The sequence below is a fragment of the Ambystoma mexicanum genome, chromosome 4q (genome assembly GCF_040938575.1).
Source record: "Ambystoma mexicanum isolate Mex_15411 chromosome 4q, UKY_AmexF1_1, whole genome shotgun sequence".
Taxonomy (NCBI): Eukaryota; Metazoa; Chordata; class Amphibia; order Caudata; family Ambystomatidae; genus Ambystoma; species Ambystoma mexicanum.
In genome coordinates this window covers 296,899,705-296,922,555 of record NC_090928.1, presented here as the reverse complement: position 1 = coordinate 296,922,555, position 22,851 = coordinate 296,899,705, and the positions used below count along the sequence as shown (strand labels likewise).

Genomic DNA, 22,851 nt, shown 5'->3' with positions numbered 1-22,851 from the left:
GCAAAGATTGGCAAGGACGAAGTCAGTGGGATAGTAAATAGCTGGGGTAAGAGGGGAGATGAAGGTGGAGGAAAAGGCAGCGACTGACACTAGTTTCATCAGTCGGATGATCGTGAAGGAGTCTGGTACTGCTGGGGGTGGCTCAGTCAGTGGGCGGAGAGGTACCAAGTAGGAAGAGTGGAGGGAGTGGTCTGAGCAGGAGAGAGGAGGGGTGAGAGGGTTGAAGATAGGAAGATCAGAGGAGATGAAGGCCTCAAGAGTATATCCGGCAGAGTGGGTAGGGCCAGAAATGAGAATAGTGAGGGAAAGGGAGATATAGGGATCACAGAAGAGTGAGGAGACGGAGATAGTGGAATCAATGTGGATGTTGAAGTCTCCAAGGAGGAGGAGTTTAGAGGTAGAAGTCAGGAGAGAGGAGAGGAAATCCACCCATTCCGAGAGGAAGAGTAAGACAGGACCCAGAAGAGTGGCACGGGTGAGAGAGAGAGTAGGAGAGACACCAAGTTTGAAGACAAGGCTTTCAAAGGAGGAATAAGGCTGAATGCGTATGATGGAAGCAAGGACCCATTTGGGGAAATCAGGGCTTCTCCACTACCAGATCGGTTGGGCCGAGGTTTGGAGAGGATCTTGTAGCCACTAGGGAGGAGGAAGTCAAAAGCAGTGACAGAGCTGACATTGAACCACATCTCCAGCGAGGACGTCGAGATCAAAGTCTTCAAGAAGGAGGCTGATTTCAGAAGAGTCTTTGACTGCAGATTGAGCATTCAGAGTGGCTAAGTGAAGCCGGTTACCAGCTTTGAAAGTTTTTAGAGGAGGGGTACATGGAGGTGGTACACCCATCGGAGGTGGTGAAGGAGGTGCAGTGAGGGAGGAAGGAGGAGTAGCAGGAGAAGGTACGAAATTGATGAGGGCCGGCAGGCGCCGGTCAAAGAAGAAAAGATTGGGTTGAGAACTCTGGGCCATGACAGTACCATTGTGGTAGACATTAATGATGCACTTAGAGGATGAAAAGTAAGCCAAGAGTACTTCCCATCTTGTGCCGCCATTAATGGGTGAAGAGGAAACAGGGGAGAACGGAGAGATCAGATGCGGGGTCCATAGGTCTGGAGAGGGGACAGAGAAGAGGATACCAGTGATAGTCTGTCTGGAAGTAGCACTAACGTGTCAGCAATATGAAGGCCAGGATTAGAGGTCACAAGATCTCTTTTGAGCTTTTTTCTTCCAGACTTTTTGAGAGAGGAGGGATAGGTGATAGATTAACAGTTAGAACAGTTAGAATAGATGGGAGGGATGGTGGAGGAAAGAGGGAGAGAATGAGAGGCTGCACAGTGCACGAACAAACTCACCAGGTGGTCTAGGAGCAGATGGAGGCAGGTGGCCCTGAAAGCAGTCTTAGGCCAATGCCAGGCAGTTCCCAAAAAACGCAGCTAGGTTCAACTTTTGTTTGAATCAGAAAAAGATTTTAAAAAGCACACCTAAATTCGATTTTCAGGCAAGCCACTACAAAATGCAGCACATGATGGTTGATGCAATGATTTAAAAGCAAACCCAAATTCGATGTTCAAGCAAGGCACTACAATGGAGCACAAGATGGTGGATGCAATGATTTAAAAGCACACCCAAATTCGGTTTTCAAGCAGGGCACTAGAAGGCAGCACAAGATCAACCATTATTATTCATAGAAATCCATTCATTGTTCATTTATCACATTTCTGCACATCATATCATTGTTCCATCACAATGTTATACAATCTTCTATATATCTTTTACATTGCATGTTATTGTTCCTTCACAGTGAATTAATGTCCGATATTTTATCTAACTATAGCCATCATCTATTTTATGTTTAGCATCAAAAGGTAATTGCTTCTATTTCTATTGCATATTATAACAATGTGTTTATAAACAACTTGTATAGTTGTGTCAGTTATAACATAGCTTGGTCCAAAAGATGTTGTGCATTAGTTTCCTGTTATTTCTTAATTTCTTATTTTTTTCACTGTGATCCTTTTTCGGTGCAGTCTTCCAGTAACTTTATCAACATAAATTCTACTTGGGGTGATTCCTTCCAATATATTCTTGGATGATTATCCTGTTTCATATTCTTTCACGATGGCTATGTTCCACGTGTGTACTACTGATCTCTGTACAGTAATGCCCAAATAATATCTGTCACAATATTAAATGTCTCTTCTCCCCAAGAGGCTGTGGCGGTGGATTGTTTGTTTGATATGGAATTTCGGGGTGCTTGGGGTGGGGGAAAACAAGGAATGAGCGCTTGACACCACCTTGTAAATCATAGGATACAGCTCTGTAGCGGGGAGTGACCATATCTCACTAACTTCTGTCCAAGTTGATGGCAACTAAAACTAAAATGTTCTTTTATTTTAAAAAACGCCAGTGGTGAAACATTTATTTGACCAGCATGGCCTGGGCTCCAGATAACCTCTCCTTGGGTGTAGGAGAGGGAGGGTATGGTTAATAGCACGCAATTATGTTGGACAGTGTAAGAATAGTCACATTTGATGCATGTGCGTGACATTCTGTTGCTACGACAACATCTTCGTGTATGGTTCCAGAATGTTGATGGAAGCATACACGAAGATGTTGATGGAAGAGGTTGGTCTCTCCGGGGCTCCTACGAATAAACTTGTATGAATCTTGAAACACACAAGATCGGAGTTGTGTGTTAATGTGTCAATGTACACAACAATTGGCGACGAGGATGTCCTAATGGAAGGAGCCCCGGGCGCAGCGCTCGTAGTGAAAGGAAGCTGTTGATCGCGGCCGTTACAGTGACGAGGTACGGTACGGCGATCGTAATCATATTAAAGAGAGAAATGCGCTCATGAGAAGGAGGTGAGGAGCGGGAGACCGAGTGGAAAAAAAAAAGAAAAAAGAGACTTTAAATTGTACTTACGAGCAGCGGCGGAGGAGAGACGTGCGCGAGCGGCCAACTGCCTATCGCATTAGAGGAAAGGACCCTAGTACGTGCTGAACGTGCCGCCATCTTAAAAAAAAAAAAAAAAAAAAAAAAAAAAAAAAAACGGAGAAGCATACGGAAAGAGGTACAGATACAATGTGGATGTTATATAAGTGGTGTATTTAAAAAAAAAAAAAAAAGTGGACAATACTTATTGAAATAGAGTGCAGCACATTAAGTGAAGGTGCCCCAGGAAGTCTATTGATAAAGAGTGCAGCACATTAAGTGAAGTGCCCCAGGAAGTTTTAGCAACATCTGTTGGAAATAGGGAACATCATGCAGACCATATCTGCTCCAGTGAAGTTTTTGCCATTGCCTGGGAATCCAACATGTCCTTGGGAACAATGGCAGGATAATTTTCAAGTATATCTGAGAGAGCAATTGGAGGGTCAAGATACAGTGATGATCAGAAGGAGGCCACTCTTCTAAGTTGTGTAGGTGCGGAGGCACTAAGGATTTTTAGGACTTTACCTGAATTGGTACAGGATGAAGTGAGTTGGGAAGAATCGTCGAGTGGAGCCAGAAAATATGACACAGCAATGGCCAAACTCAATAAACATTTTGGAAATAAAACTAATATAGTATTGGAAAGATATAGATTCTTTACGCGAAAACAAAGTAAGGAAGAAAATATAGACTCGTATTTAGCTGCATTGAGGGGGTTGATGGCCACTTGTGCGTTCACAGGAGTTGCAGATGAATATTTAAGAGATCAGGTGGTGTTACATGTGGCAGATTCCCGGATTCAACAACGGTTATGGCAAGCGAAAAACCCCACATTGGATAAAACAATTGAGATAGCCAGATCTATGGAATTGGGGGAAAAATGTATGAAGGAAGTTCAAAAGAAAATGGAGAATGTGGAAGTTAAATCAGTACAAGAGATGGAGGTTGGGAAATATACCAGTCAAGAAGATGAATTGGTTGCTATTGTCAAGAGGTTGGTCAAATCAGATGTTAATAGTGGAAGTAGACAAGGAAGGAGTGGAGTGTTCAAACAGAATAACAGATGCTGGAATTGTGGATGGCATAGACATGCCGATACAGAAAGAGATTGTCCAGCTGTGTCAGCGGAATGTTACAGATGTGGCCAATTGGGACATTTTGGAAAAATGTGTCACAACAATAGATCAAGAGGAAGATTCAACAGCCGGTTTGGGAGAAATACTGGACGCTACAATAGAGGTAGAAGTGCAGCGATGACAAGTATAAAAGCAATGGAAGACATGGGTGGTCCGAGCAATTTTTTGGCAATCAAGGATCGGCTTGAAGATGAAGTTCAAATACTAACTCTTGCATCAAGTGAAAAAGAGATGGGACCATGGGTAGCCATGGAGATAAATGATATAACGCTACAAGTAATGGTGGATACTGGTTCTCCTTATACAATGGTTGATGTAGAGACGTATGTCAATGTATTAAAAAAAAATTTGGGGGAATTACAAACGACAAAAATCAAGGCAACTGGATATGGAAAAACACCCATCAACATTATAGGATTTGTGTGGGTACATCTGAAATTTGAAGGGAGAGAAACATATTGTAGATTATTGGTGGCTGAGAATGGATTTTCAATAGTAGGTTGGTGGGAGCAAGCAACATTGAAAATCAGAATTCATCCTGGTGAAAAGGTACCCATCTTATGCATTACGGAGAGCAGTTGTGATACAGCAGAAAATTTGGCAAAAGCCTTTCCGAAAGTTTTTAAGGAGGAAATTGGTTTACTTAAAGGATTTGAGCATCGAATCATACTAAAAAGGGGTGCAAAGCCAGTGGTACATAGAGTGAGAAATATACCCATTGGTACCAGAGAAGCATTGAAGGCTGAATTAGAAAGGTTATGCAAGCAAGATGTCATTGAACCTATTGAAAGCTCGGAGTGGTTATCCCCCATCGTGATTGTCAAAAAACAGGATGGGTCCATTAGAATGTGCGTGGACCTAAGAGACTTAAATTCTAACATTTGGGTGGATCGCCATCCGTTGCCGAACATTGGGGAAATGTTGACTACCATGAAACCGGCAAAGTATTTTACAACGTTAGATTTATCGTCAGCGTATCACCAGGTGCTGCTGGAAGAAGAGAGTAGACATCTAACGTCTTTTGTGACACCCTTAGGAGCCTTCCGGTACAAGAGAATGCCGTTTGGGTTGGCTTCAGCAGCTGCAGTGTTCCAGAGACTGATGCATCATTTATTTGAGGGTCTACAAGGAGTACATTATTTTCAGGATGACATATTGGTGTCAGGAATGTCTCAAGAAGAACATGATGCAAAGTTATTGGGAGTATTACAAGTATTACAACAAAAAGGAATGACCTTAAAAATTGAGAAATGCAAAATCAAGAGAAGTGAAGTAACATATTTGGGTCATCGCATAACTGCTGATGGAATAAAGCCAAAAGATTCATTAGTAGATACCATTTTGAAAATTGCTGATCCCAAGAATAAGGACCAACTGAGGAGTTTCATGGGATTAACTGAATACTACTCGAAGTTTGTTGACCATTATTCAGACAGAACAGAGAGAATGAGAAGTTTAATGTGCAAAGGTGTAAAATTTGAGTGGACTGAAGGTATAAAAAAGGAATTTGAACAAATCAAAATTCTGATCAATAAAGCACCGGTACTAAAATTATTTGATTCAAGCGCAAAAACAAGAATATCTGTGGATGCAAGCAACATAGGACTGGGAGGAGTTCTAGAACAGGTTCAGACTGGAGAAGTTGTTCCAATTGCTTTCGCTTCACGGACGTTAAGAGGTGCTGAGAGACATTATTCAACAATTGAAAAAGAAGCTTTGGGGGTTAAATGGATATTGGAACATTTCAAAAGTCTCATTTGGGGCATTCCGGTGGACATTATTACAGATCACAAACCACTTGTACATGTGTTGAATTCAAAAAATCCTCATATGACCTCTCCAAGAATAAGAAGATGGTTATTGATCATAATGCAGTTCAATGTGAGGATAAAATATACTCCAGGAAAAAACAATGTGGTAGCGGATTGTTTTTCTCGCCTGCCGTGTGAGAACGTAGCAGAGGTTGGTGATGAAAGTGAAACAGTGATGGAAGAACAAAATATGGACTGTATTATTGCTCAAGTGCATCCCAGTTTTTCAAAGGAGGAATGGATAAGAGCTAGTGAATCTGACCCTGAACAAGAAATGTTGAGAAGAGCCATTGAGAGTGGATGGCAAAACATGGATGACAATACAAAATACTGGGAGAAATTTAAGGATGAGTTATCTAATGACAAAGTTTGTGTTTATCGAGGAGAACGCATCATACCTCCAACGAATTTGAGGAGGAAAATTATGGACATTGCCCATGAAGGTCATGTGGGAAGGATGTTGACAAAGAGAAGAGTAAGAACTGCTTATTGGTGGCCTAACATGTGGAGTGAAATGGAAACTTTGGTCAGAGATTGTACTGCATGTGCAGTGAGTGACAAGAGTAAGTCGAAAATTACAACCCCATTGCAACCAGTGAATATTCCTAGTACAGTATGGACAAAATTAGCGATTGATATAACTGGGCCCTATGAGACATTAGAGTCGAATAAAGTGTTCCTCATAGTATTGGTAGATTATACGTCTAAGTGGGTGGAATGTGGCATTGTTGAGGACTCAGTGTCAGCTATCAAAGTAGTGAAATTTCTGGAAGAAATCTTTAACCGAGAAGGTGAACCGCAAGAACTGGTGTCGGACAATGGAACTCAATTTATGTCTGTAGAAATGCAAAAGTTTCTGAAGGACAGAGTTATTAAACATAGCACCACAGCTTTATACCATCCAATGGGAAATGGGTTGGTAGAGAGGATGAATCGTTTTATAAAAGGTATTATTCAGCTAGCCATGATAAATCAGTTACCCTGGAAAGAGACACTCAAAGAGGCTCTCAATACATACAAAGTCACGCCACACTCTGTCACTGAGGAAATGCCATTCACGTTGATGAGAGGAAGGACACCTACTAATAGACTGAGACCGGCTTGGATGGAGAGAAAAGGAAATAAGGAGATAAATTTGGAAGACATTGTCAGCAAAGTAAAAAGAAAACAAGAAGAGTATAAAAGATACTATGACAAACAAAAACATGTTCAAGAAAGCCAAATTGAATCAGGTGATTGGGTTAGAGTCAAAGAGCCAAACAGGGTGATGAAAGGAGAATCAAGATATCGTCCTCCTCAAAGAGTGAAGGAGTGCTCAAAGAAATCTGTGATATTAGAGGATGGGAAAAAATGGTCATGCGATGATGTAGTTTTGGCAAAGGAAAATGAGATGAGGAGAAATGAAGGAGAACAAGGTTGGTGTGAGGAAACATTCCGGAATAAGATATCCAAGGATGATATTGAAGAAACAAGAGTAAGATGTAAAAATAATATACAAGAGGAGAAAACCCAAGGTAGACCACAAGAAGTAGGGAGTGACAAATCTTGGGCAATACCAAGACACAGGAGAAGATGTGGGAACCGTAAATCTGACTATGTGTACTATTGAAGATTTGATATTTAATGATTGGATCCAGATAACGAATTACAACCCTGATATAACGAAGATACTGTATCCTTTATTAATATACATAGTTCAAGTTATTATGCACAGTAATGTATATATATACAACAGCAGTTAGATATAATAAGGGTGTTCTAGTTTAATGAGTTTTTTTATTTTGTTATTTTGTTAGAAGGGGAGATGTAAGAATAGTCACATTTGATGCATGTGCGTGACATTCTGTTGCTACGACAACATCTTCGTGTATGGTTCCAGAATGTTGATGGAAGCATACACGAAGATGTTGATGGAAGAGGTTGGTCTCTCCGGGGCTCCTACGAATAAACTTGTATGAATCTTGAAACACACAAGATCGGAGTTGTGTGTTAATGTGTCAATGTACACAACAGACAGGTACATGTTTTGATTGATACAACATGGATCATACCTTGAGGTGATCTATAGAAATGGTAGTGCTCTCATGAAAGGACAACTGAAAAGTAGATATGGGGATAGGTGTATTGTACTGTAGGTTTTATACCACTGCCATTTCTAAGGAAACTGGGGTGGGGGTGATGGTTAGAAGTGTAGGGGGGAAGGACAAGATGTGCGTGTAAAACCCGGAGCAACTTGAATCTGCGTGGGGTGTTTTCGGGGTGTATAGTGATTTGTACACCAGAAGGCGTTTTGTTTCGGGATGGGAGCCCTCAAGTGCCCAACTTCTCATGATGCTGTGAAGTGTGGGTGAGGTTTGCAAGTTGATTTAATGATTTGTAGAGTCGTGATTATTTTGGTGTGGAAAGAGAGTTGTCAAACTGTTTGCGTTGCAGTGATGATCAAGTGGTGTGTAGTTGTGGATGAAATTACCACCAGCGAAACGGAATTGGCAAAATTCGACAATAATTCTGTTCCATTTACTGGGTGGTTCTTTACTTGTTCCATCACATCTTTTGGCATGTTTTGTTTGAATGCAGAAATGTCGTGTTTGTGTACAAAACACACACATATAACAACATGTGGGGAAAACATGATATTTAAGGGAGGCAAAGCCCCCAAAATTTGTTTTTTCAAAAAGCAACATTTTTAAAAACACAATTTTCGGAAGGGAAAGGCCACAGACTGTCAATTCCACTCCACAGGTGAAATTGGTGAATTGGACAGCTGAAGGAAATTGAGCCATTTTGACCATCGTAGGGCTGAGGAAAGGTGCTTGAGCATAAAATTGTTAGAAGATACTGTACTTTCTGTTAGTTTTGGAAAGTTTTTACCATGATGTGTTCCTCTCAATTGTCCTGGATATGGGAGATTTTCGAGTGCATTTTTCAATCTTTATTCTTGTGTTGGGTTATGGTGTGAAAATATTGTCCATGAACAAAGTAGAATAAATTGACACAGCTTTTTCTTTATTTTTATGTGGTCACACTGTCAATTATCTGCATAACTGTTACAGCCCTTAGGGTTAATTTTCAAAGCATTCATCTGCACTATGCAATTGCTAGTGCAGGTTAGCCTAGTAAGCATAGGCTAATTTCCTCAGAAGTTTGACAGAAGACATGGGCTAATTTTATTACCAACATGTAGCAAACATGCGTAAAACACGTCAAATTTATATTTTGCCGATAAAAAAAAGACAACTATTTCATTATACAATGCACTTGTGAAATAAATGGAATTATAGCTAATGATTTCATTTTCTTTCAGGTATACAAAGTGTGGGAGAACAAGGCCCCCCTGGCCCTCCAGGCCCAGCAGGTCCAAGAGGTCAGCCAGGTCCACCGGGAAAGTCAGGCTATGGAGCTCCAGGCCCACAAGGTCCACAGGGACTACCTGGACCGCAAGGATTTTCTGCTGTTGGAAAGCCCGGAATGCCAGGATTACCAGGAAAGCAAGGGGACAAAGGGTACAATGGTGAAAAAGGAGACATTGGACCTCATGGGCCTCCAGGACAGAGAGGGCCAGCAGGGCCTCCAGGAATTCCAGGCCCTGCTGGTCTTACTGTATCAGGCAAGCCAGGAGCACAAGGATTAGCAGGAACTCCGGGGCTACGCGGTATTCCTGGATTGAAGGGTGAACCAGGCATTCCTGGACAAAATGGAGGAAAAGGGGAAAATGGTTATGGGGTTACAGGACGACCAGGTGAAAGAGGGCTACCCGGTCAACAAGGACTTCCAGGGCCTCCAGGACCCATTGGAATAGGAAGGCCTGGTGATAATGGATTTCCAGGACAGCCAGGAAAACAGGGTGAAAGGGGTTTACCTGGTGAACCAGGAAAGCCTGGAATGTCAGGACCACAGGGAGCTCCTGGAATACAAGGCCCAGCAGGAATAGTAAGAAATGGAGCAAATGGTATGCCAGGAGCCCCAGGGATACCTGGGCATAAAGGACTAACTGGACCACCCGGTATTCCTGGATCACAGGGATTACCAGGGATCGGGAAGCCAGGTTTGCAAGGGCTGAAAGGGCATCAAGGGCCTACAGGGCCACCGGGACTCCCTGGAATAAAAGGGGAGCCAGGCAAAGTTGGTCTTCCCGGAGCACCAGGTGTTACAGGATTCCCAGGAAATGGGGGACTTGTGGGACCTAGAGGGATGCCAGGGGAACCTGGTCCACCAGGGCATAAAGGTGAGATGGGACTAAAAGGACATGTTGGATATACAGGAGCAAAAGGTGAAAGAGGCCCATCAGGGCTGCAGGGAAACACAGGCTATCCTGGAGAGATGGGTGTCGCTGGCCCCAAAGGACACGCTGGGTTCCCTGGCCAGAAAGGTGATAAAGGCTACGCAGGACCTCCTGGCATACCTGGGCCAGCTGGTGCGATTGGGCCAAAGGGAATTCCTGGTTATAATGGGGATACCGGTCCTAGGGGAAATCCTGGAATACCAGGCATGAAAGGCCCAGTGGGACCTCCAGGAATTCCAGGTCTCCCCGGCCCCAAAGGCGATTCGGGGATTCCCGGATTGCCAGGAGCATCTGGCATAGCTACTAAAGGTTTAAATGGTCCGATGGGACCACCCGGATTTCCTGGTCCAAGAGGCATAGATGGAGAACCAGGGCAACCAGGGCCACCGGGACCCCCGGGTCTACCAGGTCAAGTATTACTCCCACAACAAATGCCAGATGGTTACATGAAGTCAGGACAGATTCAAAGTCTCGGAGGAATGCCTGTATCTGCATTTACAGCCATTCTTTCCAAAGCGTATCCACTGACCGGCGCCCCAATCAAATTTGACAAGATCCTGTTCAATAGACAACAACATTACGACCCTAGAACTGGAATATTTACATGTAGCATACCCGGGCTGTACTATTTTTCCTACCATGTCCACGTGAAAGGAACACACGTCTGGGTGGCACTGTACAAAAACGGCACCCCTATAATGTACACGTACGATGAATATAAGAAAGGATACCTTGATCAGGCTTCTGGCAGCGCCGTGGTAGAACTCATGGAAAGCGATCAAGTATGGCTGCAGATGCCGAATGCCGAGTCCAATGGCTTGTACTCCTCTGACTATGTGCATTCCTCCTTATCCGGCTTCCTGTTTGGTCCATCATGATCTGGACCTTGTCTTACTTCACGCCCTGTTCAAGGACTCCATTCTGCAAAAGGGTCTCACGCATCATCAGCATTGCAGTATTTCACAGAAGGGCATCGCCGAAGCAAGTCTTAATGTTCTGTTCATAAGGGCAATTTGCGGCCTGGCCATGTTCCTTTCTAGCTGCATGCAAACCTAACACTTTACGACTGTACCTGAGCGCTTTTCAGCTTATCGTTAAAGGTTGAGCATTATGCAACGGTGCTCACATGGAGATTTTGTATTCACTAAGTACAAAATGAAAAGTGAAAATATGTTATTTATGAATCCATATATCATTGGTACATTAACCCTTAGACTGCCTGCTTCTCAACTCCTCCCTGATGTCGTTGTGTTGATGGGTGCCATTTAAAAAACCGTTCCCTCATGTTTTTCTGTATTTAAAAAGCCGATCTTGCTAAAGGTAATTACCTAAAAAATCGTTGTGGTTTAACTTATGGGGCTGCTGAAGTTCCAAAAACAATGGGGGGTTGTGGGAGTTTCTCTACTATCAGCCTATATCCCGGGTTAGAGTCTCAACCACAGTCTTTAGCTCACCATCCTTTCACAGAAGAGAAATGTCCACTACACATCAGTCTTTGTCCTGTTCAAGTGCAGTCCAGCACCGAAATGCCTGGCAATTCTCTTCTGAACAAGAGTACCAACAGCATCCCCAGACACGTGTTTCGGCCTGGTTGGGCCTCGTCAGTGAGCTGGAGCTGTGCCTCTCTAAGAACAATGAGCAAGGGTTCCATGTCGGGATTACCGCCGTAACTTTGTTTTGCTGCTGTTCCAATACATAAAAAGAGAGCGGCCGCCATCTTACATTGTGTCCAACTGGCCAACAAACACAGCAACGCCCTTCTTCCAGCTCCGACGGGAACATTTTGGGAAGCACGAGGCAGCTAAGGTGCGTGTTTCACTTGGCAAACAGGTCAAGGGTACACCCTTCTACAAATGCATCAGTAGAAAAATATGTAACTGCACTATCAAAAAAACAAACATCTGGCTATAGGAATGCCAAACCAGTGCAGACAATTTTAGTTTCCAAAGAAAATATTTTTGTTCCCTACATTTCTGTGCACATATCAAAGAAAACAGCAAACTTGATTAGAGGGGAAAGGCCACGATGGCGAGAGCATGTTTAGAAGTGAGCTATTTATTCATTGAACTTCTGAAGTACGCTTTATTTTTTAAACAGGAAAAGCCTGAATGAACACCAATTTCCCAGCAGGAAGGCAGGTGTGGGGGGCAACACGGCCTCGTGCACCGTGGCCCAGTGCTTGAACCTTCATTCCCATCATGGGGCAGCTGCACGCAGAACAGAACACACAGGTCTGCACCACTCCCTGCCAAAGGCTTCTTAGTTAATGCCCAGAGAATTGAGAAACTTTCAGAGACAAGGAGCCCTCGTGCTCATCACATAGAAGATGTGACTATGTGAAGGTTTTGATGTCCCCTTCATTTGCACACGTCTGTGCACCTTACACATCTATGCCCTGTGTTAATGTAAAGGCTCTTGGAGGACCCACTCGGGAGCAATTCCGACCAAATGCCTAAGGCCTAAAAGGTCAGCATCCGTTCATGGACGTTCGATTGCTGCCTGTCCTGACGCCATCACAGCTGCAGCCAGTCCCGCCCTGAGATGAGCAGCATCACTGAATAAGGCGGGTGCTCTCCATGCAACCGGATGATGGCGTGGGACTGTAGCATGCTTCTGTTCAGTGGCCTTGCTCGTTCTCCTCTGAACACCGCCGACCGGAGTGCCCGCTTTCACCCACACACTGCACCAAAAGGCTGCACGTTTACCGGTCCAATCACACACTGCAACAAAAGGCTGCACTGTTACTGGTCCAATCACACACTGCAACAAAAGGCTGCACGTTTACCGGTCCAATCACACACTGCAACAAAAGGCTGCACTGTTACCGGTCCAATCAGACACTGCAACAAAAGGCTGCACTGTTACCGGCCCAAGTGTGCTCCCCCCAATAGTAGAATGTCATTTCTGCATACAGCATACACCCCAGATTGCACATTCTGAAACATTCCTTAGTTCACAGTAGGGAGTTTCCTGTTATCATCTAACACAGAATAATTACTGTCGCCTAGGTTGGCAAGATAACGCTTTATCCATGGGGCACCACGCCCCCAGTCCTGGACCTGGAACTCCAAATGGACACACTATATACTTAAACTTGAGCTGCCCGAGATGGCTGAAAGGAAAGGCCAGGGCTGGAGAAGTGGAGTCCAGTCCTTTGCTCACTCTAATTTAGCTACTCCCAGTTAGCAAAAACACAACTAACAAACTCGCAAAGCACCTCCGAAACCCACCCCAAGCGTTATCGGTTTGTCACTATAACATCTTTTATTTTTATTTACAAAATATAAAAGGCGAAGTCAGAGCGCTATTGGGCACAAACCTATTGCATGCAGTCCGCGAAGACTGCTTGAAGGTCAGGATGCCTTGCGTGGGTTTTTCTTTTAAAATAGTAAAATGGGCGAGTTTCCTAAATCCTTGTGACCCTGTAGAGATTATACAATATACTGATATATGTGCACAGTTCTTCTCTGAATAAAGAAAGTGTGTGCCGCTTCAAAATAGTGACAGGGCTACCCCCCAACATCTTGCTAAACATTGCGATAGCGATTTTATAGATGGCGACGTATCACCATTAAAAGAAAGCTGGTCGCAAACCAAGACACGTGCTGGCACTATACAGATGATAACGCCCTTGCTTATCCCTTGATACAAGCAAGCCAATGCAGGCAACACAGCCGTGGGACTGCAGAATATGCCTGGTTATGTGGGTGTGAGGCCCGACAATGCATTTCAACGAAGATTCGCAGATTAAAAACATTTTTATAAAACGAAAGCAAGGGCATGTGCAGGAATATTCTCTGCATCATGATACAAAATCCTTCAGAACAATTAGATCTTGTATTTTTCTGAAAGGGCTGTTGATTTTGCCAAAAGCAAGCAATGCCATCAAAGATGTAAACGCCCCTCTCCACTGTGATCTCATGAATACAGCTCGTATGGTTTTTATTTGTGGCCCTTTTGTGGGATGTGCCAGTATTATTTTGTACACCCAGGTTGGCCACGCCCCAATTCACCAGCACCGCACCCATTTATAAGCGAAGTTTTCAATGTAATCTGGGAGGGTCTATAGGGTTAGTGCACCACTCTTATTGATTTCATTTATTTGGCAATTCCTAATGTGCATATCGCACTACAAAGTCTATCCAATGGCATTATACATGGAAAGGCTGGGGGGAGGGGCAGGATAAGACAGTCGAGAGGTTACAAGGCGAAAAGCCAAGTCTTATTGACCTAGCAGAAGGCGACAGGGTCACCAATGTTCCAAAGGGTTTGAGCGAGGGAGTGCCAAAGGAGCGACGCCAAGAAAGAGAAGGTGCCCATGCCTCTGACCATTGCCTTGCTGGAGTTTGAGGAAGAATGGCAGAGGAGGGGTACAATTATAAATATCTTTAGAGAGCTTGACCCTCTTGGCGACAGTGAGCCAGTGAAGGGAGGCGAGGCCAGAGCCGGCAAGGCTGAATATTCTATGACCTAGAAGTAGGCCTTCTCGATTTTTCAAAACTCTGCCAATGAGAGAAATGGGGCGTCCCATGTCGAGGATGTCCATCCAGCCTGAAGCAGAGGTGGATGTGGACAGTGGTGACTGACAGGAACAACACGTAGGACAGAAGTTTCTCAACAGACTCTGCAGGGGCAAAAAAGAAGTGCTGAAAACATGCTTTCAGCAGGGTGACAACCGAGGCCAGAAGGGCCTACAGACAGCAGTCAAGGGTTTTAATTGGCTTTGCAGGGAGTTGGAAGCTGCTCTCAAATCTCTGTTATACCTTGTTGTATGATTTTAGAAGACATGAGATACATTTTGAATTGTGAACAAAAGTAAAATCTGCTTTATGATTTATTTTTGAGAGGAATGATCCCTTGTTGGCCCGTAAAACTAAGAAACGGTAACACCTATTGCCAGTAACTATGTTTCATTCATTGTCTGCATGAATATAATAAATGCCTTGGGCATCTTCAAATATAGACCAACAGGATCAACCCTCCTTTAGGTCCAAAAGCAGGAAGAGAGCCAAGATGGTATGGCTGGGAGAAGCGGCCCAGAGTTTGGCTCCACTACTGAGAGCCAAAACTTTAGTTTAATCCCTACTTCGCTGGAGCCAGCTTGTTGCATCTCTGAGTTGATGGATTTCAAATAAGTACTTTTGTTTCATCAGCAAATAGTAGAAGATAAAATCCAAGCACTCATCTTAATCACATGATCAGGGTGCTTCATGGCTCCAACCCAACCTAGCCTATCGCCAAATCTGCCCGAGCTAGGACTCTGAAATGCTCGAGTTCTAAAGTCCTGCAAAGGTTGCTGGACCTTCACTGTTACCAGCTAACAGCCTTTCTGTGCCCTCTCACCTTGGGCACCAGATGAGGAGTTCGTTTTCTGTACTAAGTTCTGTCTTTTTACAATAGCAACATGTTTGCTTCGGAGATAGTGCTAAACAGGGACCCACATCGCTGCATGATACATGTATGGATGTTTTGACATAAAGTGAACCCGGGAGCACATTCTCGCTAGTAAAGCACATTCATGTTTGGCAACAGAGAGTGAGAAAGCAGCAGTCCAAGAAATAGGGAACTCAGAGAAGGGAAACTCAAGGGGAAACAACAACCACAGACCTGATTATAGGCTTCCACTAAAACGAATTAAGAAAATAAATAATGACAAAATTGGCAATAATTAAAGTGAAAACAATCATTCAAACACCTACAATTTAAGGCAATTATGCAAGAAAGAAATTACCCACACAGGGTACAATTATGTAAAGTTCACGTGCACCTGATTCTCAAACGTGACAGCCGAAAAAGGGCAGTAATTCAAACTGAAAATGAAAATAGCCAATTATAAAAACCTTGCTGACTGTGGAGACTGGAGTTTAAGTCCTTCATGGGGACTAGAGCAAGTTGATGAGAAGAGAAAACTGGCCAAAATCGCCCCATTGGATGTGTAAGAATGTGAGACGCCAAGGCTTTTAAGGAAGAAGCGCGCAGCTTTGCCAATATGCCACAGGGAGGGGGCTGGCAATGCTGCCCTGCTGCTTGCTCACTGTGGTGTTGCGGTGGAAACATTAGTCGAGTAATGCCATCAGTGGAAAGGGAACTTTGAGGGAGACACAGAAAGCCCGTTATCAACATTTCTACCAGGGGGTTCAAAGTAAGAGCCAGAGGGAGGCTGTTTAGCATGCAGTGACTACTGTGTACATTTTGTGAATTTCTCTTGCATCGTTAACATGTTGTATAATGACTGTGCAAAATGGCCGACTTTGGGAACTTACAGAGGAAGACATGTTGAAGCATGTGATGCTCTCGTGCCTGCCATGCACATTTCTTTTGCTGCAGTCTGTCAAGACACGAGCCTGCTACAGGCATGAATAGACAGGGGAAGTGGTCTGAGCTCAACCGAATACCAATTCAACGATGGCTTGCAGCAATGTTGCCTCTGGGGCGGTATCCCAGATCTCCACAGTGTACAAGAGCAATATAAGAACTGTAAACAAAAACTGCGTTTGAAACCAAAGTACCACAACTGGAAAAGGCAGCCAGCACAAAAGCGAGGAACGCGAATAAAGACATTGGTGCTTTAAAAATAAACTCTGAGTTTGTCTTTCTTTTTGGCCAATGTTTACTGAATAAAAGAACACGCTCCATAGGTTGACACATATAACCTGCCAAAAAAGTGCAAGTCTGCTGGCCAAAGGACAGTACATATGGCCCGTAGGATGCAAAGTGTTTTACCCGCGGAGCTAAACCAGGTAACTTTTCTTTTCCTTACAGCATCCAATTGTAAGCACGCAGCCTGCTTCTTGAAAGGCAATATCAGCATTAAATTTAGAAAATCATTAATATTTTAAATTGCGCTATGAAAATGTCCTTTTTAAATCGAACAGTTAAACAGAAGCGTGGGATTTCCAATTATCAGCCAAAGGGTCACGCACAGCAGACACATAAATGTCCCTGCACCCCAGTGTGCCTTCTCTTTGCCTCTGAATTTTTATTAACCCATGTCCTTCACAGATCTTAAAAAATGATGCAATTATTTCCATCACACCAGTCACGTTTGTAAGCTTTTTTTATGCATTCACTTCGTGTTCATTGAAGGGTGTTGTTAAGTTCCTCCAGTGTTTCCCGCTCTTCTACAATTCACATGGCACAACTACTGGCTGGACTGCATCTGTGCTCGAACCTGCCTACTTAGTCTACTGTTTCGATAGCCTGGTGCATTGCAAAGTATTAGCAGCCCCTTCTGTGTCTTCCCTAGGAGCCTAAGCATGATTAAGTATTGAAATCCATTATCTTTTCATATAATTGCTGACCAGGACCTGTACCATCTTGCTAGCTGTCTTCCGGGTTGCCCCGCTAATTTCTCTGCGTTTTTTCTTCATAGAAAAATTATAGTGACTATTGCATTAGTTTGCCAGAGAGCGAGGTGGAGATAAACTAGCACCGAGCTCATAAGAAGAGGATACCTTTACTGTCTATAAGGCGTCCAAGGACATACACCACTCGAGAAGAAAGGAACATGCATCAGTACTGATAGGCTCTTCCAAACAGAATTATGAAACTGCTGTAGCTTAACTGAATATGAATGATAAGGAAAAGGATACATGGACAGGAAAACGGTGTTTGAACTGAAAAAAAACGGCCGTTCGACGGCGTGCAGTCTGTAAAGGCTGCAAGTGAAGCAGTTTTAGGAGACTTCCTGTTTTGTTTTGGTCGATTTCCCTTGATAGGACAGTTTGCTATTTATGTTGTTCCTATTTTTAATGTTATGTGTCGTATTACTTTTTGGATTGTATGTTTTATGATCTGCGGCTGTGTTATGTATTTTAATGGAAGTCTCTGCTCCCTGAAGCAGTGTATATGACAGTGCTGTGCTTTATGAACAATGCAAAAATTAAATCGCTCCCGATTGAGAAATGAGAACTTAAGTGAAGAGGAAGGAGGGTGTGACCGAGAGGACATGATCTGGTGAGGAGTGGGGTAGCCTGAGCTTTTTTATTACAACAAAATAATGCAGGTAACTGTTTCTGAAAGGCAGGTTGCTATCTAATCAGACAGCCATCTCATAAAAGCTCCATGCCAAAATGATAGTTCACACATGTGCCTCTTTTGAGCCAGTCTCCTAGCACCCTCAGCACCAGCCCTGCAGCGGCACAGAGCAGGTTCAAAGGTTGTAGGTGCATTCCTGATTGCTGCTACAACACACATTTCCAGAAAAAGGTGACTTTTTATTCTTCTGCATCTCTGTTTGCAAGATAAACAATTGAATGCTTTAGTCTGCTGTCTGTTGGCACATACACCTTTAAATGTAAGCCATGCCTGGTTGGGACATGGTGACTACGAAGAGCACACAATTATACATCCATCGAAATTTGATATCACCCTAATGTCAGCTTTGTGAGCAGGGCCCAGCTATGATAGTTCCAATGTCTATTAGTACCTGGTCTGACTGCAGACATCGCTGCAGCCACATAGCCCTTTTCTGCCAACTCCACCTCCAATTCCTCAAGCCTTCTTTCCAGCCAATGCACTCTAGCACTTACATTGTTAAGCACTCCAGTCTCCTTTGATCCACAAATCCTGTTCATATATGCACTGAAGCTCTCACATAAAACTACTGTGGACTTGGCCGAATGCTAATTTCTAGAAAACAACTCAACAATTTCCTTCTCTAGATTGGTACGAAAGACAGAATCTGCAAGGCATGCATTCTTGAAACTCCAACCCCAGATGGTATGTCTTGAGTGAGCGAAGTCTACCATTAGCAAGACCGGGAAATGCTCAGAAAATGTATGGGGGAGAATTAAACACTCGGATAAGCAGTGATTCACATGGTCAAACACAAGAAAAACTAATCTATCCTAGTAGCCGCCCAGCATCGAGGAAACAAAACTGAATTTCCTGGTAGATGTATTACAGATTCTCCATACATCCATAGACAACTTGATAATTCGATTAAGCTCTATAGAAGAACCAGAAATATTCTGGGAGGTGCTACCAGACATATCAGGATGTCTACAAAGTGTTGTATTAAAATCGCCCGTGCCCAAACAAAAGTGGAGTCAGCATAGCTAATGGGTTTCCCCAGACACCCATTTGTAACATTTGGGGGGTATCTGTAATTGGGGAATATATATATATATTAACAAGTGTCACAACATGTTTCTCAATATCCACAGCAGTATTAGTCCCCTCACAAGTGTGTTCCTGGATGATACACATATTTTTAAATTAAGCGATTTGTGTTTGAGAATGGCCACACCCCGAGGCTGAAATGAACAAGGGGAGAAATATTTATGGCATCTCCATCTCAGCAGCGGCCATGATTGGATTGGGATATGTGAGGTTCCTGAACCATTGTTATATTAACATGGTGCAGCTCTATATGCAGCATGACTTTGGGAGCCTTAATCGGGAGATTCAAGCCCCTGATGTTTCAGGTTAAGGGTCTTATTTTGGTGACCCCATCCGCCACACCCATCCTCACCTAAAGACTTCACAAGGCTCCTCAATAAAACGATCAACCACTTAATTGCAATCCCCAACAAGATACAAAAATTGGGCTTGCCACTGGCAAAATGCAATACCATTATAGAAAATATGTCAACCCAGTCTTCCCCCACTGTACAGCCCAACCTGCCAGTGCATTTCACAGCCCACAGAATCAACGAAGAAACAAACCTACACTCCAGCAAAAACAACATGTCATATAATAAACCAGGGGAAACTACCAGCCACCAGCACAAGACAATGGAGGGTGTGGGGAAGAGCCCTTCCCTTCCATAACACATACACCTTCCATAACCATACATCAACCCACATAATTGCAGAATAAACGACAATGAACAACAGGGTTCAAAATCGAGGGGAGCTGGGAGCTATTTAGCTTCTGCTTATAGGCTAGAAGCAGTGGTCGAAGTGAGCGGGAGCGGTCGGGAGCGGTGCTCCTCTACTTTTTAAAATTACCTTCTACAGCTCCTATACCTTTATTTTAAAAAGAAACCGGAATGGTTTCGTTTTAGAATAAAAGTGTAGGAAGAAGTTGAAACTTGCAGTTTCAGTGGACTGCACTGAACGTTCCCTTAAACAGCAGGTGCAAGTGATTGGGGTGTTTATTGTGTGTGGGAGGGGACGTGGTGATGGGGTTTGTGGGGAGTGGGTGCAGGCCAGCATGGAACATAGTTCCAATACTTCTTTTCGTACACTTCGACCACTGGCTAGAAGAGCCTGTTTAGCTTGATACCAACCGCTACCAGGAGCTACTTTTGGCTCCTCAGATCAATGGATGCTGAACAAACACACTTATGTGAAGCTAACTCTGCACATTTGGGTCAATCTATAAATAAACATTAAGACACATCAATTAGACATTTAAAGCATAAGGGGTCATAAATAATTGACAAAGTTATAGGATTTCATATTATGTGGAATTGCGATTTGCAGAACGCTATGTACTAGCTCCTGGTATTCCAGTGGTAGCTCCTGGTCACTGGTTAATGCTGGATAACCACGAGCAGTATTTAGCTCCTGCTTATCAAATCTCAATTTCAATCCTTGGAACAGATATTGTTAAGAAGGCAACATAGGGGGCAAACAACAAAAAGCCTCCAACTGCGCATGATTCGTTAATTGGGGGGGGGGCAGACCCCTGGCTGCTTCTAGATAGGCTAGGTGGATTATTGACATATAGTTTGGCGCAGGCAGTCAAAATGTAAATATGGGTGTGGATACCCTTCAAACCTCAATCACCAATGCCTGGCAGGCAATCACCACTACTTAGGGGAGGGGAACATGAACTTTACCAGAGGACCACAATGGCAGAGAATCTATCAAGTCATTAGCCTGCTCCGGGGAAGAAAAGAAATTAATCATGGTGCTAACTATCCCTCGTAACTTCGCAGGAAGAAGCATGGAATATGGTATTTGTTTTTCATGGAGTCTTCTCTTGGCTTCTGTGAATTCATTGCTGGAAACATGAGCTTGTACAGTCGGGGAAGTTTGAAATCAATTTACCATTGTAGCGTAGTGCCCCTAACTCTTCCGGTTTCAGAAACCTGGCAAAACTTGGGTGTGGGGATTCTCCCTCTATTTGTTTCGCTGCCTGGGACCTATGTGCTTGCACGACAAAAAACATAGATGAAAAGAACATCTGCCTTAATGAGACTTTCTACAAAATGCTCGATACTGGGAGCTGATTCCGTCACCTCAAGTAAGCGGATGTTGTTTCTCCAGGACCTCCCTTCAAATGATCCAATTTTAGCACCAGGGAATTACCTCACGCCATCAGTCTTCCAAAATCGTTTATGGCCGAAGTAGAGAAATCGTTTTATGATGAAACATGGTCCGCCACTTAATCCAACCTGCGGCCATGAGTATCTAGTCCCAACTAATTATGAACGACTTTGCAAGCTAGTCTGTCTAATGGAATGTGAATGTTTTCAATACCAGACTTCAGCTAACATCTTGACTTAATTTTCTGTAGGCGTATACCCACACTCAACTCCCTCTCTCGCCTGAGGGATTTCAGTCTGTGAGGCTGCACCTTTAGGTGTCTGTGCATTATCTATCAAAGTCAGCTTGTTTTTTACCTCAGGTTTCCCATTTCAGAATGTTCTCAGGGATAAAACAAAGCATAGCTACAAGCTTTAGAAAAAAAACTAGGACACTTCGAGTGAGTTTTGCTGTTAAATATTTATTCTGACCACATAGTTATAGATTTAGATCGTATTCCTCGTGAGAAATGCACAGCAACAAGAGCCATCCACAACAGGCACTCGGCAGGGGAAGAAAAGCCACTGCCATCTTCAGGCCAAAAGTGCACACGACTGACTATCCTCCATGGCACCACTTTGTGCAGACCAGAGCCCTCACTGACAACACAAGCCACCTGCAATCCACTGTAACTTCATTGTTCACAGAAGCGCCCCCACAACCCTGCCAGTATAGCTACACCATATGTCCCCAGTCACTCTCATGAACCACTTAAGTGACAGGACGGGAAATAGCCCACTTTGGCAAAAAATGCCGTTGCACGTTGGCCACTGCCAGATGCAGCGGACCAGTTCCTGCATGCTCAATGCCAGCCCCGGATGCTGGTGTAACATAAGAAATACCTACCTGTCAAAAACTCCTATCTGTAGGAAAATCTGAAACCATTTGTAATGTCACATTTTCCTATCTGTCAGAACATCCAACCGATAAGACAATTTGACAGTGTAGGATAATTTGACATGAATTGTCATCTAATTGTTTCCTACCCATCAGAAATTCCTACCTGCAGAAAAATGTAAATCAGTTACCATTCTGGAACTTCCCTTGATGGAGAAAATGAAGAAATAATTATTCTCCTTTTGAATAACACGTGCATGTTGTTTAAAGAAATATATATTGTCTGATTCCAAAATGGCCGCCAACAGCAGAGCACTGTAAGTGAAGCTCTCCTGCCCCTCGGCACCGAATCTGGGCTCTTCGTAGCAATAACCTCCCGGGCGTGAAGTTTGTGTGTGTGGGCCAGAGGTTCTAGAGAGACGCCACAGATTCGAACCTGTGAGAAAGAGCTGGTGAAATAGAAAGGGGGCACAGCAAGTGCTAGGAGGAGGAGTGCCTCCCAACCGTAGACCCTGACAGGAGGAGCGCTGGTGAGGCGTTGCAATGAGGGGGGAGAACGCCAGATCAGCTCATTGTCACAAGCGGCGGAAGCAATAC

General features: G+C 43.7%; 2 protein-coding genes across 4 annotated transcripts in view; one reads left to right on the top strand and one right to left on the bottom strand.

Moving 5' to 3' along the window:
- Nucleotides 1–16,737, top strand: part of COL10A1 (collagen type X alpha 1 chain) — a 304,883-nt gene extending 288,146 nt beyond the window's left edge. For all 3 annotated transcript variants that reach the window (XM_069607865.1, XM_069607863.1, XM_069607864.1), the window contains one exon: nucleotides 9,181–16,737. In XM_069607865.1, coding sequence (XP_069463966.1) covers nucleotides 9,181–11,036 — 1,856 coding nt within the window. In that variant the 3' untranslated portion in view covers nucleotides 11,037–16,737. The remainder of the gene's footprint in view (nucleotides 1–9,180) is intronic.
- Nucleotides 1–22,851, bottom strand: part of NT5DC1 (5'-nucleotidase domain containing 1) — a 1,710,051-nt gene that overhangs the window by 1,449,347 nt on the left and 237,853 nt on the right. The gene's annotated exons all lie outside the window — the stretch shown is intronic.